This window comes from Carettochelys insculpta, chromosome 9 (assembly GCF_033958435.1).
Source record: "Carettochelys insculpta isolate YL-2023 chromosome 9, ASM3395843v1, whole genome shotgun sequence".
NCBI classification, from domain to species: Eukaryota; Metazoa; Chordata; order Testudines; family Carettochelyidae; genus Carettochelys; species Carettochelys insculpta.
The window spans coordinates 23033360-23050132 of NC_134145.1; the positions used below are offsets into that span (position 1 = coordinate 23033360).

Below are 16773 nucleotides of genomic sequence, written 5' to 3' on the forward strand. Positions count from 1 at the left end.
ATGTGTGACTGGATGAATGATTACCAGTACTGTTCATTCATATTAGCAATTGGCACTGGCCACTGCTGGAAGACAGGATACTGGACTACATGGAGCTTTGCTTTGACCCAGTATGGCAATTCTTATGTTCTTGTGTTCTGGTTTTATTGAAATGTTTGTTTTCACTTGATCTAATTTACTTTGTTAAATATTTAGGTTACCCGCCTCTTGCTGAAGTTTGGTGCTGATGTGAATGTGAGTGGAGAAGTTGGAGATAGACCTCTTCACTTAGCTTCTGCAAAAGGGTTTCTTAATATTGCAAAACTCTTGATGGAAGAGGGCAGCAAGGCAGATGGTAAGGGAAGATTTTAAGAAGACATTAAAATTGTATTTTGTATGTAGAGTCACGTTCTAAAACATATTTTGCAGCAGTCTTGGATTTTGCTTTCTGATATGTGAGTGCATGTTTGTGTCTTGAAGTTTGTGAGTAGTGCAAAAACATTCTGGAAATATTTATTCATATTCCAAATATACTTTGTCTATATTTCTGCTACCTTTGGGTCAGCTTTTCATGAGTTAGCTAGAGGTTTAGCTTATTGGCAAAAGTGCTTACAGGAACGGTGAGTTCCAAGAGAATGCTGGAGAATGAGGCATGAACAAATTTGACATTCATAATCACAATAGTGGAAATTTGTTTCTAAAAGTTATTCTGATGCAGCCAGAGCACAGAAGGAAATCACGTGATGTATGCGTCCAATCTAAACGACTCAGAGTTTGAATAATAAACACCCACAATAAAGTTAGTGAAGGAGCTACAGATGAAGGCTATTAAAGTAGAAAACGTGATAAATATTTTCAAGTAATAATATGGATTGCATGGGTGAAGTGTTGTTCTCCAACTGCTCCCCACTATGGAAGAGCTGGTAGGAGGCTGTTGCAGCTAAGCATAACTTACAACAGCCCTAAAGCTCAACACTCAGCAGTCATAAACATGGCTTAACATCTTTGCTAACATCCATGCCCTGTCACACATTTCCCATATCTGGCAAAGGCTAGGGGCACCTGTCCACCTCCCTTATTTCTGGAGTTTAGCATCACATGAGAGGAAAGAAAGAAATTGTCCCATTAGCCTGCTTGAAAAAAGGACCTGAGTAGTACTATAAATAATTCATTTGAAAAATCTCTAAAGTAATTAAGCTGGTTTTCCAGCACATAAATGGTTATGGCACCCCTGCCATCCTGGGACCTTCCTCATCTATAAGCAAGGCCTGTGTTTTACTGTAAAAGGGGACTCTGCTCTTGCCAGGAGCGTCCATGTCTAGCTCTGCAGAATTATGAGATGTTAGATCGTCACCTTGGTTTCTGTGCAATACTGATTATTGCCTGTTTTCAACAGTAGGGCTGTACAATTTGGGCAGACAGAGAGATAAGTAAGCATTTTTCTGGTAGGCTGATTGTTGTCTTATTACATGGTGACTCTTTGAAGCTGCTCAGAGATTGGGGATGGTGGGCAGAGTGTGAGGGAAACAATCTAAGGTACATGATTACTATATGCTGGATACTTTTGAAATGTATCACAACTATGCAGAGGGCAGAGGAAGGGGTGTTGGGTTTCCAGATCTGGGCAGCACTCACCTCTGACAGCTCCCCACAAATGGGAGCAAGTCCCTGCTGCTCCTAAGTGGAGGCATGGTTAGATAGCTCTGTGTACCATCTCCGCCTCTGGGTGCCACCACAGCTTCCATTAGCCATAGTTCCCAGACAATGAGAATTGCTGACTTAGCACTCAAAGTGAGGGTAATGCATAGAACCCCCATGGCTGTGCCTCTACCTAAGAGCCCCTGTGACAAGTTCCAACTTCCGGAGAGGCATGCGTAGCCAAGTAGGGGGCCTATTGCACCGTAACCTGGATTTTCAATGAAGAGCAGAAATGCTACTTTATCGAGCTTTCTGGTTGGGAAAGTGCCAAGAGAAATAGATTTTACTATACAGTATCATGGACCTGCTCTGCAAGTGATACTGTAACTGTGTCTGCACCCACACTCCTCATACTTTCTGAAGTCTGACAGTATAAATTTATTCTCAGAGAGTTATGAATGTATTACGTCCCTCCTACTCACCCATTAGGAAAAAATGAGGAAACAGCATGACTCAGATTTGTAAGAGTTTTTTTTTCAACAGTGAGCTCTTGATATGTAAGTCTTGATATGTGTGCAGTGAACCAATATAATTGTAATAAAAGGAGAGAGGGAGAGAAGGAGAGATGTGCATTCACCATACAAGTGTATAAAAGGCTTATTATCACTTGCTTAATTTATTCCAAAAGACGACGACATTGGATCCCCATTCAAGATTAACATCTGTATATTCCTCAGTAGAAAAGCAAAGAAATCTGAACATGTCTTACCCCCAAAGTAGCACATTTTGAAACTTGAAATCACCATAGCAACAGAGTAAGAACTCATAAACGTTTAAGAATGAAAATAATTCATGTTATAAAATTAGCCAGAGGAATCTGAAAACATGCTCTGAAATTCAGAAACATGTTTCATGGCTTTCACCTTTTCATTTTAACAATTATTGAGTGTCTAGACATTCAATTCATGTCTCTGAAAAAGAGAAAGAAAAGCAGTTACCACTGCATCATAATAAAAAGATCAAAGTATGGCCAAACTTTACAAATATTTACAAATTCTAAGAAGTGCTGGTGTTCCACTTCATCCCCATCGCAAAGAGATAGAAAAGTAAATACACAAGTGCATTGTTCACATACCAAAATGCAGTGCACTTTCTCTCCAAACTTTAGTCCTGTAGCTTACATGGAACTTCCTAACATTCAATATGAACACCATTGGAAAGAAAGTCTTAGCAGAATAACCAGATAAATAAAACATTTGTATTAAATACTGTGGCCCTATCAAGACTGTGATAGTGCATTTTTATTATAAACTCTCAATTTATTTGGTCCACCAATAGATTTTAAACTCTAATTTACCTTTATGAACTGTTGTCACTTGAAATTCACTTAATATTGAAAATGTCTATTTGCTGACCTTGATTTATTGGCAGGAAAAATCTCATTTTTGTATAATTTTTTTCACATTTTTGTCTTTCTATCTTCTTTTCACTCCTGTGCTCCTATTGGGTTAATGTTCTATTTGCATTATTCATGGGTTCATTATTTTTACCTATTTGCCTTATGTAGTATCTTGGTAAATTCAATCTCCAATTTAGAAAATACAAATAAAATGGTATGATAGCAGGAAATACTTTATTATGAGGTGACAGCATAAGCCATTCTGATTTTGGCCCACATCCCACAAATACTTCCTCATGTCCAAAATCCTCACACATGTGCGTAGTTTCATAGTCAGTGCTACTGTTTATGTAAATTGATACTTCTGCCATGTGGCAATGGTAAAGAATCACTTTCTTCTAACACCAAACAAGGAACATTCTTACAACAAGAAGAAAGAGGTATCTCTATAATAACCCCCTACTCTCCAATATTTTTCAATATAGAACTTTTTTCCTCGAGTTTTCCTCATCTCCCTGCTGCCTCTCTTTCTGCCAGAGGTCAAAAGAAACACAACACATTCCTTCAAGAGGATTTTTCCAGCTGATTCATTTAGCTGATCAAATCCTAGGGCTGTAGACTCCAGTCTAATAGTCTTCAGGTTCTTATCTCCATTCGCCATGGGAACATTTCAAGTAGAGTTATATAGCAATTCTGCTGGGCTGTGAACTATCTGAAGATGCCATCCTCTTCTTCCATGCTTCTGAATATTTTGATCCGTCACCATCTTGAGTACAGAATGATGACTCATTTGGAACACTGGCACAACGATGCCTCAGGACAAAAGCTGGTGCTATCCAAATTTTATTTTGTCTCCTGTTTTATCAAGACCGGGTCTACTAATTTAAGATTGGATTAACCTTAATATTCATTCTGATGGCTGAAGAAAGATAACCCTCTTATATTTAGTGTTTCTCAGTGTAGTGAGTCAGTATGGCCTCCTGCAGACCCGGAGGCCGGGGAGACTATGCAGAGGCCCTGGTGGGTGGGGCCAGAGCCAGGAGATCAGAGGCCCGCCCCTCAGAGGGCGGGGCCAAGGGCTAGAAGAGGCAACGGCGGGACTCAGGACCCATTCGGGCCTGGGCCTCCGGGCAGGGAGGACGTGCCTGCACAAGCTCCTCGGCACCAAAGGGAGAGGGCCTGCGGCCGCCCGGCCAGGCCAGAGGAGCAGGCCCCCAGAGGCTCCAAGCAACCCTAGGTCCATATGCCCCAAGGAGACTACCCGGACTTCCCAGACCTACCAGGACCTTCACGCTGGCGGAGACCCCCCGCCTTGGAAGAGGCCCCAGGAGCGGGCTGCCCCAGAGTCCCAGCGGATCCTTACAGCACTCAGACCCAGGATCGCCTTGCGTCTCCTGTATTGCCGCCACCTGACTACCCTAACGACATTGTTATGGACGATTGGCCGGAGCCCCCGAAGGTGGATGACCCGGAGGAGACCGACCTAGGGGGACCCCTCGACCAGATGGACTGGGACCTTCCGCCAGCAGAGGGTGAGGTAGGAAGTGGCCCGGGGAACGACGCTCACGAACCCATGGCAGTGTGTTGCGGTCTGGATCCCCACTGCCAGGGTGGCGTGTGAGCGACCCTCAGGGCCCCGGGCCGGGTCGCAGTGGAGTGGGAGGGCCTGCGACCCCCTACCCGCCTCCTTGACAGGGCCAGCCTGTGCTGGGCCTGCGCTTAAAACCCTTGTGTTGCTGCCCCGCCCCAAACTGAGGGCTGGGCTTGTGTTTAAACCCTTGGGTTGCTGCCCTGCCCCAAACTGAGGGCTGGGCCTGTGGTTATACCTTGTGTTGCTGCCCCGCCCCAAACTGAGGGCTGGGCCTGTGGTTGTACCTTGTGTTGCTGCCCCGCCCCAGACGGAGGGCTGGGCCCAGAACTATACTACTCTTGTGAACTGCGGCCCCGCCCTAGGTTGAGGGCTGGGGCCTGTATGGTGTTGTAGCGGTGAGCTGCTGACCACCCGAACTGAGTACGGGCTGGTGCTCTAACCCCTTTTTGCTGCCGCCCGCCCTAGGCCAAGGGGCTGGGCGTCTCTGGACGTGTTACACTCAGCCTCACGTCCTTTTAACAGGACCACATAGATACACCTCTGAATTTGAAAATATTATTCTTAACTGTAGACTCATAACCATCTGAATTGTCCAACTTAGGTGCAAAATATAGGGGTTCCCTTATCAACCCAACAGAACATGGAGGCAAGATTCAGGTTTGGGGAGTTTTTGTATTTGGTTGGTTGGGTGGTTGGTTTTTCGTTAATTCTAAGAATACTGTCTTTTAGCTTCTCTCCCTTGAGGGTGGTGAGGGCTGGAAGTAATGTTCTTGAAATCCTTATTTTGCAAAAGCTTGGAACTCTAAATCAGCAGATTGTGCTTTGTTATTTGTAACTGTTCCTCCAAAACAAGAAATCCTAGTTTTGTAACCTAGTGGGTAAAAAATAAGGAGAATCTCTACATATCTAGAAAAGTAGTCAACAGCTAGTAGATAAGTATGTCCTTTGTCTTCACACAGACATAACGCAATTTTTTCTTCAGTCTGTTACGAAGTCCATATCAATGGCCGTGGTTTCGTCTAGGCAACTGCTGCAGTGGTTGTCAGACATATATTCACTGCCTGTGTAAGTCTGATGGGTATTTCATTAACCTAGAAAATTTGTCTGGCCCCTTCAGATGACTGAACGTTACCCTGGTTTGTGATTTGTCTTCTTAAAAGTCTGTTTGCAAATCACAATCACCTCTGTACATTAAAATTAAATTGAAATTAGATACCAGATTTTAAAATTAACAGGACAAGCCCATTCATTAATATTGGTTTTGAATAGAGAGCCCATGAACAGGTAGAACTCACGCTCTGTTGGCTATTTCCTTGGCTCCCTTGACACATGGACTCCTTTTCTTGATTCAGCTAGTTGGCAATTGTCAGGCCTGTCATATTTCTGTCCTGATGATCTGAAGGGTAATTTTTTATGGTGCTTCACTTTTTCCCCAGCTGGAATTTATTCATTTCTTCTTCATATACCCTGCTTCTACTATTTTCTTTCTGGCTGATTTTCATTTTTGCTATCTCAGACTGTCAAGCCAGCAGCACCAGCTGTCCCAGGATTAGTTCAGACATTACCTGTGATTTTTCTAAAAGGTCCTTATTAAAAATCCAACTATCACAAGACTCTTCCTTACTGAAACTCAAATCACACTGCACTTAATTACCTTAGGAAAGCATTTGTGCTTTTTTCTGGGCCTCTGCTCCCTTGGGGAATATATTGCTGGTTGTCTATTAAATTCCTTTTGGGAATGAAATGCTCATTGCATTTAAAAAAAAACAGTGTGAAAGTTACTCTTATCTCCTGCCTCTACAAAAGGAAATGCTTTAAAAATAGTTTTAGCTTCACTCTCCAGGCCATAAATGAATGTGCCAAGCTGTGCTTCACCACTCTTTGTGCTGCTCTTTGTTGTGGTTTGGAATGTGGTGACGTACTCCTGCCTCTCACACTACGTGGTGGTCTTATCATACTGGAAGTCTTCTAGGAGAGTTGAACTTTGACATTTTATTTCCCTCTTATTTATTCTTGTTCCAAATGAATTAGCCTCTGGCACTGTGACAGATAACAGTAGTAAAAAATCAAAAGTGGCACAATAGAGCTTTACAAAATAAGGAATGGTCTAGAGAGAAATGAAATTGTAGGCCATTTTCCCCTTCTTAGAATACAAAAACAAAAGGACAATTGATGGAACTGAGCACCAACAAACAATACTGATTTTGCACAATGCATAACTAAACCATGAAACTTATTGCTGTGATATATCATTGAAGCCAAGAGCTTGTTGCATCAAAAAGGGAGATGAACAATTTACATGGGTATTACGAACATCACAGATACTTTACAACAGTGATACACAGAGCAAAGTGGTTCCAATTTAGTGATCATCATTACCCAGAAGAGCCAAGGTAGTGTGATTTCATAGTTCCATTTATTATATGTATGTAAATAGGAAATAAACAATTTGTGTGTGTACATATGTGTACGCACATGCACAGCAAAATAGCTGACCAAGCATTCTACAGTTGGTCAATAACATAGTAATGTCAGTGCGGGCAAAGTCGCAGGCCAAAGCAGGCCTCGCTGACCCCACACCAGTAGGCCGCCCGGACCCTCAAGGGGCTCGAGACGAGGAGAAGGAGGGAGCGGCGGAGACCAGGCGACGAGTGAAGGTTGCCCCGCCCCTCCGCAGACCAACCCCACCCACCTCCGGCAGGGAGCCCTGGGGGATTGCGCACAGGCCCTGAGGGAAGAGGGTGAGACAAGAAGAGGAGGACGGCTGAGTGCTGGTGCAAATAATAACAGAGTTTATTAACAAGTTAACTGAACAAACAGAAAGGCAAACAACAAGTGTAATACAATAAGCAATTTCTTACAAACTAGTAACTACTATTGCTATTATACTAAGATGCTGAAACAATATATTACTTAAACACTTACAACTATTATATTCAGGAACTTCATGAGGTAGACCTGTACAGTATTTTCTATTCAGTTGAGAAACAAAGAGGGCAGTTTAAGAAGAGGGAAAAGGAAAAAGGCTTAGGGAATTTAATTTGTTTCTTCAGTTCCGAGCAGGGACAGGTTAATATACCTTTCCTTCCCTTATTGCTCTGGGTGGTATGGTTGTCCACCCTAGTGGGGACCCAAGGGCTGCTTTGCCTGCTGGGGTCTCCTCCCAGGGAAGCATTACCTTCCTGACTGGGGTTTGGAGGGTAATAGAAAGACAAGGTTTGGGTTAGAACACAAGGGTAGAAGGGTGCTGGGGAGGTTAAACCTCTACCAAATATTTAACTAATATCTTATCTAGTAACTAACTAAGTTCAATCAAACAAACTTCAACTGTGAAAGTTATTAATACAAGTGTACGCTGATGTTGTTAAGCCTGGGCGTTAAGGTCCGGCCCTAAAGGTCGAGCCTTTGGGTATGTCCCTCCCTCGGCCCTGGAAGGGCGTGATTTGGGTAGCGACCCCAAATCCCCCAACGCGGGGACCCGACACCCACAATACTATTACAGTGTAATGTTTACGACCTGGGCCAGGCCTCGGGCTTACAAGAAGTTTTTTGTGGCCTGGAGGAATTATTAGGCCTGTGAGGAGTCTTAGTAGCTTAGGCCAGACCTCAGGCCTGTAAAAGTCTATATAGCCCTTGGCAGTCCGTAGGACCACGGGTTGGTGAAGCCTGAGGTGAGCTTCAGGCCTGCAGGGAATTTTACGTGTCTCGACGGGTGAAGTCCTCTCAGGCGAATGGGTTGGCGGCGAGATCGTAGGTGCCGCAGTGATGGCAGGCCCTAAGGCTTCTATAGGTGAGCGTACAGTACCTCACCCTATGGATGAGGCCAGTTCATCACCCACCCGATCTGCCTTAGGGCTGTGTGAAGGCGGTGGGATCGATGGTGCCGCTGTGGTAGTAAGTTCTGGGCTTCTAGTGTCAAGCGTGCAGTACCTCACCCTATGAGTAAGGCCAGTTCAGCACTTGCCAGACCTGCCTCAGAGCTGCTTTATGCTCTTTTTGTGATAGCAGCACTCTCTTGCCACAGCAGGTGGACCCTGCTGGGTGGTGCTGGTGTTGGAAGCTGTTATGAGCTCTTCAAAAAGGCTTCTGAGCCAGAGCTCTTCGAAAAGGCTTCTTAGCTGGAGCGAAAAGGAACACTGGCGCTGTGATGCGCTGCTTTTTATCTGGTGTTCTTATGAATAATGTATGACGTGATTTGAATATGTATGAGTTTGTTTGCGGTTTTCAGTCAGGTCCTCCAACCTGTGGACGCTTCGAGAACTTTTCCCCAGGTACCCAATTAGAAGCCTGGGTTAAGGGCCCAATCAGAACATGACTGGAGACAACCAATTGGAGGCCTGGATTTTGATCCAGGGTGTAAAGTGTTTGAATTCAGGGTTACCAGGGTAACCAACTAACCCAAAATGGCCATTACAAGGGCTGCAAATGGCAGCTTATATGTTTTTGGGTTAAACCTGTTTCTGCAATGATATTAAATGGCCCAAGGCTTGCTACCCCTGACCCATGGGGGCGATAATGCCCGAGGGATGAAAAATCCCTGACAAGTAAAAGCATCCTGGTTGGTTAATAATTTACATTGTTTAATAATTAAATCGCAGAGTTTTTATATCATGTTGTGAAGAGCTGCAGGCAACGCATTAAACATCACTTGGGACCCCCCGAACTGCAGTTTGAGTATCACTGCTTTTGATAAAAAAGAATTTATATAAACTTTAATGCTTTAAGGTATAAAACAGCTGCTAATTGAGAGGGTTGGGAAGAAACTTGCAGTCTGGAATCTACCACTTACAGGAGGAAGATTTTGTAGGATATTGCCTTTAAATGAAAATAGCATTTTTGCTAATCTTGTGGGTGCTAACTGAAACAAAGCCCCAATTCGATGAAGCATTTTGGAATATACACTTGAGTGTTTTATTGGATTGAGATGCAAAGTTTCAAGAGTGAAATCCTGACCCTATTGAATTCAGTGAGCGTTTTGCCACTGACTTCAGCGGGGCTGGGATTTCACCCCAAACCTTCTAAAGTTCACCCAGAGCTAATTAATACAGTCTGTCCCCTAAATATTTTTTAAGAAAAATATATTCATTAAAGTGGGAAATAATAAACTTATCAAATTTTAGGAGATTGGTATCACACCACATCTCTTGGTGGATTTGAGTTTATTTTTAGAGGTATTTTAATTTTTCTTCTCAGTGTGATACATTTGCATGGTAACTAATGCAACTGGCTTTCCAGGTGGAGGGATATATGAAATTGTCTTCATACATTTTTAAAAATTCTCTCTAAAACATTTATAGATTTTATCTGTTGTAAAATGTATGCCACCACATATAAAATCCATGACACTGCTAAAAAATGTGATTGCCTTTCCATAGTAATGCAGCCTTCCCAAACCCTCACACTATGGGTATGTCTTCCATGTAGCATTACGTACAAAAGACAGAGAAAGAGAGACTGTGCCTGTCTGAAAATTGGTTATCCCAATCCCGCAAAGATTACAGACCTGCTTAATATTGCTGGAATCAGTAGTTCCCTCTCCTGACGCATTCCTGTCGAGTTAAATGTGTGTACCTTTTTAAAAAAAAACGAAACCTCTTTTCTTTAAAGCAGTTACCATGGCTAGAGGTGGGACATTAGAAGTGGGTCAGGGTTCTGAAGTGGCATCAAGTGGCCTCTCTCATAAATGATTGGCTGATTCTTGCTCGCATGCTTAAAGAACAGATCAGCATGTGTGAAGCTGGGAAGGAATTTTCTCCTAGATTGGCAGTGTTCTTAGGAGGTTTTCACCTTCCACTGTCGTGCAGATGCAGATCACTTGGCAGGATCACCTCGGGCATACCTCATGTAATTATATCTCTGACGTTGTGGGGGCCACAGTCCCTCCTATTCTCTGCTTGTGGCTTATAATATCCTACTCTTCTGTGGACTTTGTTCTAATTTCGGGGCTTCACTTTAGCATGCTGATGCAGCTTGGATGATACAGGAGGTCAGACAAGATGTTATGGTGGTTCCTTCTGGCCCTAAACTCTGTGACTCAATGGCTGCAGAACTGAGGTTTAAACATATCCACAGGAGGCAAGGGACACTTGGGAAATCCCAAAGAGGAAGTACCCAGAAAGCACTTAGAGCGGCCAGAAGAACAGTACAGCAGACAGCCAGGTGCTCTGCCAACAACCACTGGCTCCAGCTATGCAGCAGCATCCAAGACCTGTGCTGACTTTGGTAATCTCAGAGGAATGTACGAGCATATGAAGAAGGCATTAGTACCCACCCAGAACAAGGTGGCACCTCTGAAATCCAAATCTGGTGATGTCATCGCTGACAAAGCCAAACAGATGGAGCGCTGGGTTGAACACTACTCCGAGCTGTACTCACGCGAGAAAGTTGTGGTTGATGCAGCCCTCGATGCCGTCGAGCTCCTACCAGTAATGGACGAACTGGATCAGGAACCAACTGTGGATGAACTGAAGAGAGCCATCGACAGCATTGCAGCAGGAAAGGCCCCTGGTCAGGATGGTATACCACCAGAGGTAATCAAGTGTGCCACAGACACACTCCTGGAACCCCTACATGAGCTACTGTGCCTGTGCTGGAAAGAGGGTGAAGTTCCACAGGATATGCGCGACGCTAACATTGTAACGTATAAGAACAAAGGAGACAGAAGCGACTGCAACAACTACCATGGAATCTCCCTCCTAAGCGTCACTGGTAAACTGTTCGCTCACATCATCCTTGGCAGACTCCAGAAGATTGCTGAGAGGGTGTACCCCGAATCTCAGTGCGGATTCCTTGCAGAGAGGTCTACCGTTGACATGGTCTTCTCTCTAAGGCAGCTGCAGGAGAAGTGCAGGGAGCAGAGGAAGCCACTCTACATAGCCTTCATCGACCTGACCAAGGCCTTTGACTTGGTCAGCAGGGATGGTCTGTTCAAACTGCTGCACAAGATAGGCTGTCCTCCACGGTTACTCAAGATGATCCAGTCGTTCCACGAAGACATGAGAGGAACCATCCAATATGACGGCGCATTATCGGATGCTTTCAGAATCAGGAGCGGCGTCAAACAGGGATGCGTGCTTGCTCCGACATTGTTCTGGATCTTCTTCGCACTCCTCCTGAAGCTTGCCTTTGGATCTTCAACAGAGGGCATCTTGCTGCACACAAGATCTGATGGGAAACTGTTTAACCTTGCAAGGCTGAAAGCTAAGTCTAAGGTGCGGGAAGTCCTCATCAGAGACATGCTGTTCGCAGACGATGCTTCTGTAGTGTCTCACACAGAAGACCAGCTTCAAAAACTGCTGGATCAGTTCTCCAAAGCGTGCAAGGACTTTGGGCTTACCATCAGCCTAAAGAAGACAAACGTACTCGGTCAGGATGTTGCTGAATCCCCATCAATCAGCATTGACAACTATACGTTAGAGGTCGTCCACAAGTTTGTTTACCTCGGGTCCCACATCACTGACACCCTGTCATTGGACACTGAGCTAAATAGGAGGACTGGAAAAGCAGCCACAACTCTGTCCATACTCACCAAGAGAGTGTGGAATAACAACAAGCTGTACACTCACACCAAAATGCAAGTCTACAGAGCCTGCATCCTCAGCACCCTCCTTTATGGCAGCGAGACTTGGACCCTGTATGCCTGCCAGGAAAAGAGGCTGAACGTCTTCCACTTGCACTGCCTCAGGCACATCCTTGGAATATCATGGAAGGACAGAGTGACCAATACCGCCATCCTTGAGCAAGCTGGAATCCCAACCATGCACACCCTCCTCAGGCAGCGGCAGCTCCACTGGCTCGGCCACGTCCACAGGATGAATGATGGAAGGATTCCAAAAGACATCCTGTATGGTGAGCTAGCCTCTGGCAAAAGACCTCCCGGACTCCCCCAGTTGCACTACAAAGATGTGTGCAAGAGAGACCTCAGAGAGGTAGACATCAAGCTGGACAACTGGGAAGAACTAGCAGATGATCGCAGCAGATGGAAGCCGAGGTTACACAAGGGCCTTCAGAAGGGCGAGATGAGGATCAGACAGCTAGCAGAGGAGAAGCGAGTGCACAGAAAGCACACTAAGGACTTGCCAGACACCCACCACATCTGCAAGAGATGCAGCAAGGACTGTGACTCTTGTGTGGGTCTTCATAGTCACAGTAGACACTGTAAATGAAGTCCTCAGTTGAAACTATAAAGGGCGCGATCCATAGTCTATGCAGACTGAAGGATGCCTACTAAACTAATGCACATAGAATCATAGAACTATACAGCTGGCTAAAAAAGCCATCAAGTCCAGCCCCTGCCCTAGGCAGGACCAAACCCATCAGATCAGCCCAGCCAGGGCTTTGTCAAGGCGAGACTTAAACACCTCCAGGGATGGAGACTCCACTACTTCCTGGGTAGACCATTCCAATGCTTCACCACCCTCCTAGTGAAAAAGTTTTCCCTCATGTTCAACCTGGACCTTCCCAACTGCAACTTGAGACCATTGTTCCATGTTCTGCCATCCGTGACAACTGTGAACAGCCTCTCTCCAGCCTCTTTGCAACCTCCCTTCAGTAAGTTGAAGGCTGTTATCAATTCCCCCCTCAGTCTTCTCTTCTGCAGACTAAACAGTCCCAATTCCCTCAACCTTACTTTATAGGTCATGTGCTCCAGCCCCCTAATTATTTTGGTTGCCCTCTGCTGGACCCTTTCCAGTGTATCCACATCCTTCCTATAATTGGGGGCCCGGAACTGGACACAGTACTCCAGATGTGGCCTCACCAAAGCCGAATAAAGAGGAACAATCACTTCTCTGGATCTACTAGCAACGCTCCTCTTGATGCAACCTAATATGCCATTAGCCTTCTTGGCTACAACAGCACACTGTTGACTCATGTCCAGTTTCTCGTCCACTACAACTCCCAGGTCCTTTTCTGCAGACCTACTACTGAGCAAGTCGGACCCCAGCCTGTAACAATGCATGGGATTCTTCGGGCCCAAGTGCAGGACTCTGCACTTGTCCTTATTGAACCTCATCAGATTTCTTGCAGCCCAGTCTTCCAATTTGTCTAAGTCACTCTGGACCCTATCCCTACCCTCCCACGTATCTACCTCTCCCCCTAGCTTAGTGACATCCACAAACTTGATGACGGTGCAATCCAACCTCTCATCCAGGTCATTGATAAATATGTTGAACAGAACAGGACCCAGAACCGAACCTTGGGGCACTCCACTAGAAACCGGCCACCATCCCGACATCAAGCCGTTGATCACTACCTACTGGGCCTGACCTTCTAGCCAGCTTTCTATCCATCTTACCATCCATTTATCCAATCCACATTCCTTTAACTTTCTGACAAGAATATTGTGGGAGACGGTATCAAAAGCTTTGCTAAAGTCAAGATAAATCACATCCATTGATTTTTCCCCTATCTACAGAGCCAGTTATTTCATCATAGAAACTAATCAGATTGGTCAGGCATGACTTGCTCTTCATGAATCCATGCTGACTATTCCTGATCACTTTCCCCTCCTCCAAGTGCCTCAAAATGATGTCCTTGAGGAGCCCATCCATGATTTTTTCCAGGTACTGATGTAAGACTGACCATCCAATAGTTCCCTGGATCATCCTTCTTCCCTTTTTTAAAGATGGGCACTACATTTGCCTTTTTCCAATCATTCCGGATCTCTCCCGATCTCCACAACTTTTCAAAGATAATGGCCAAGGGCTCATCAGCAACATACGCCAACTCCCTCAGAACCCTCTGATGAATTAGGTCTGGGCACATGGATTTATGTACGTTTAGCTTTTTTAGATAGCTCCTAACCTGTTCTTTCCCCACCAAAGGCTGTCCACCTTCATCCCACAGTGCATCACTTATCACATTAGTCTGGGAGCTATCCTTGTCTGTGAAGACAGAGGCAAAGAAAGCATTAAGTACTTCAGCTTTTCCTACATCATGGCTACATCTACACTAGCCCCAAACTTCAAAATGGCCACGCAAATGGCCATTTCGAAGTTTACTAATGAAGCGCTGAAATGCATATTCAGCGCGTCATTAGCATGCGGGCGGCCGCAGCACTTCGAAATTGACGCGCCTCGTCCCGACTGGGCTCCTTTTCAAAAGGACCCCACCTACTTCCCCACCTACATGAGCTCATGGGAATAAGGGGACTTCGAAGTAGGCGGGGTCCTTTCGAAAAGGAGCCCTGTCGGGATGAGGCATGTCAATTTCGAAGTGCCGCGGCCGCCCGCATGCTAATGAAGCGCTGAATATGCATTTCAGCGCTTCATTAGTAAACTTCGAAATGGCCATTTGCGTGGCCATTTTGAAGTTTGGGGCTAGTGTAGACACGGCCCATCTGTCACTGGGTTACCTCCCTCATCCAGTAGGGGCCCCATGCCCTCTCTGATCACCTTCTTCTTGCTAACATGCCTTTTCTTGTTTACCTTCACATTCCTCGCAATGTGCAATTCCAGTTATGTTTTTCCCTTCCTGATAAATGCCCTACATTCTTGAGCTATACCTTTTATATCCCTCCCTAGATATCTGTTGAAGTTTCCACTTTTTGTACGCTCCCTTTTTGTGCCTAAGTTTTCCAAGGATTTCCCCAGTAAGCCAGTCTGGTCTCCTACCATATTTACTTCTCTTGCTGCACACCGGGACAGTTTCTTTCTGTGCCTTCAAGAGGGCTTCCTTAAAATACTGCCAGTTTTCCTGGACTCCTTTTCCCTTCATGGTAGCATCCCAGGGGATTCTGCCCATCAGGTTCCTGAAGGAGTCAAAGTCTGCTTTTCTGAAGTCCAAGGTGTGTTATTTACTACTCTTTCCTTCGTTTGGTCAGGATCCTGAAGTCTACCATCTCATGATCACTGCTTCCCAGGTTGTCACCCACCTGTACCTTCCCTATTAGTTCCTCCCTGTTTGTAAGCAGCAGGTCGAGCCGCGCACAACCTCTGGTCGGGTCCTTCAGCACTTGTACCATGAAGTGGTCCCCAACATTCTCCAGAAACTTCCTGGACTGCTTGTGTACTGCCTTATTGGTCTCCCAACAGATGTCAGGATAATTGAAGTCCCCCACGATAACGAGAGCCTGTGATCTGGAAACTTCTCTCAGTTGTCCAAAAAAAGCCTCATCTACCTCATCATCCTGATTTGGTGGCCTGTAGCAGACACCAACACCACATCTCCAGTGCGGTCTACACAAGTAAGCTTGACCCACAGATTCTCAACAGGCTTTGTTAACTCTATGTACTGGAGTTCCAAGCAATCATAGGGCTCTCTTACATACGGTGCAACTCCTCCTCCTTTTCTCCCTTGCCCGTTCTTCCTGAACAGTTTATACCCTTTCATGACAGCACTCCAGTCATGAGAGTCATCCCACCAAGTTTCTGTTATCCCAATCAGGTCATAGTTCTTGGACTGTGCCAGGGCTTCTAATTCCTCCTGCTTGTTACCCAGGCTTCCAGCATTCGTGTACAAACACCTTAGATAATCAGTCGATCTCCCCGCCCTCCCTACTCGAATGAGGGGTCCACTTTTGTTATATGTTCCTCTTTGCATTTCTTCCCAGCCTCCAAGTTCCTTTCTCCCCACAGGATTTCGGTCACCATCCCCCAGCAAACCTAGTTTAAAGCTCTCCTCACTAAGTTTGTAAGCCTACTTGCAAAAATGCTCCTTCCACGCTTGGTTAGGTGGACCCCATCTCTTCCCAATAATTCTTGTGCCTGGAACAGCGTCCCATGATCGAAGAATCCAAGGCCCTCTCTCCGACACCACCTGCGTAATCGTGCATTTACTTCCTCAATTCGACGGTCCCTACCTAGCCCTTTCCCTTCGACAGGAAGGATGGACAAGAACACCACTTGAGCTCCAAATTCTTTGACCCTTCTTCCCAGCACCACATAATCCGTAGTAACCTGCTCAAGGTCATTCTTGGCCGTATCGTTAGTTCCCACATGCAGAAGTAGGATGGGGTGGTATTCTGAAGGCTTGAGCAGTTTTGTAAGTCTCTCAGTCACATCCTGAATTCGAGCTCTGGGTAAACAGCACAGCTCACAAGATTCCAGGTCCGGTCAGCAGATGGATGGTTCAGTCCCTCTTAGGAGGGAGTCCCCAGACACCACGACCTATCTTTTTCTTATGAGGGTGGTGGTCATTGAACTCCTACCCCTAGGATTACACATCC

At 45.4% G+C, this 16773-nt stretch overlaps 1 protein-coding gene across 4 annotated transcripts in view; it reads left to right on the plus strand.

Moving 5' to 3' along the window:
- TNNI3K (TNNI3 interacting kinase) overlaps positions 1 to 16773 on the plus strand; it is a 167986-nt gene that overhangs the window by 30180 nt on the left and 121033 nt on the right. For all 4 annotated transcript variants that reach the window (XM_075002559.1, XM_075002560.1, XM_075002557.1 and 1 more), the window contains exon 7: positions 196 to 334. In XM_075002559.1, the coding sequence (XP_074858660.1) occupies positions 196 to 334 (139 nt within the window). The remainder of the gene's footprint in view (positions 1 to 195; positions 335 to 16773) is intronic.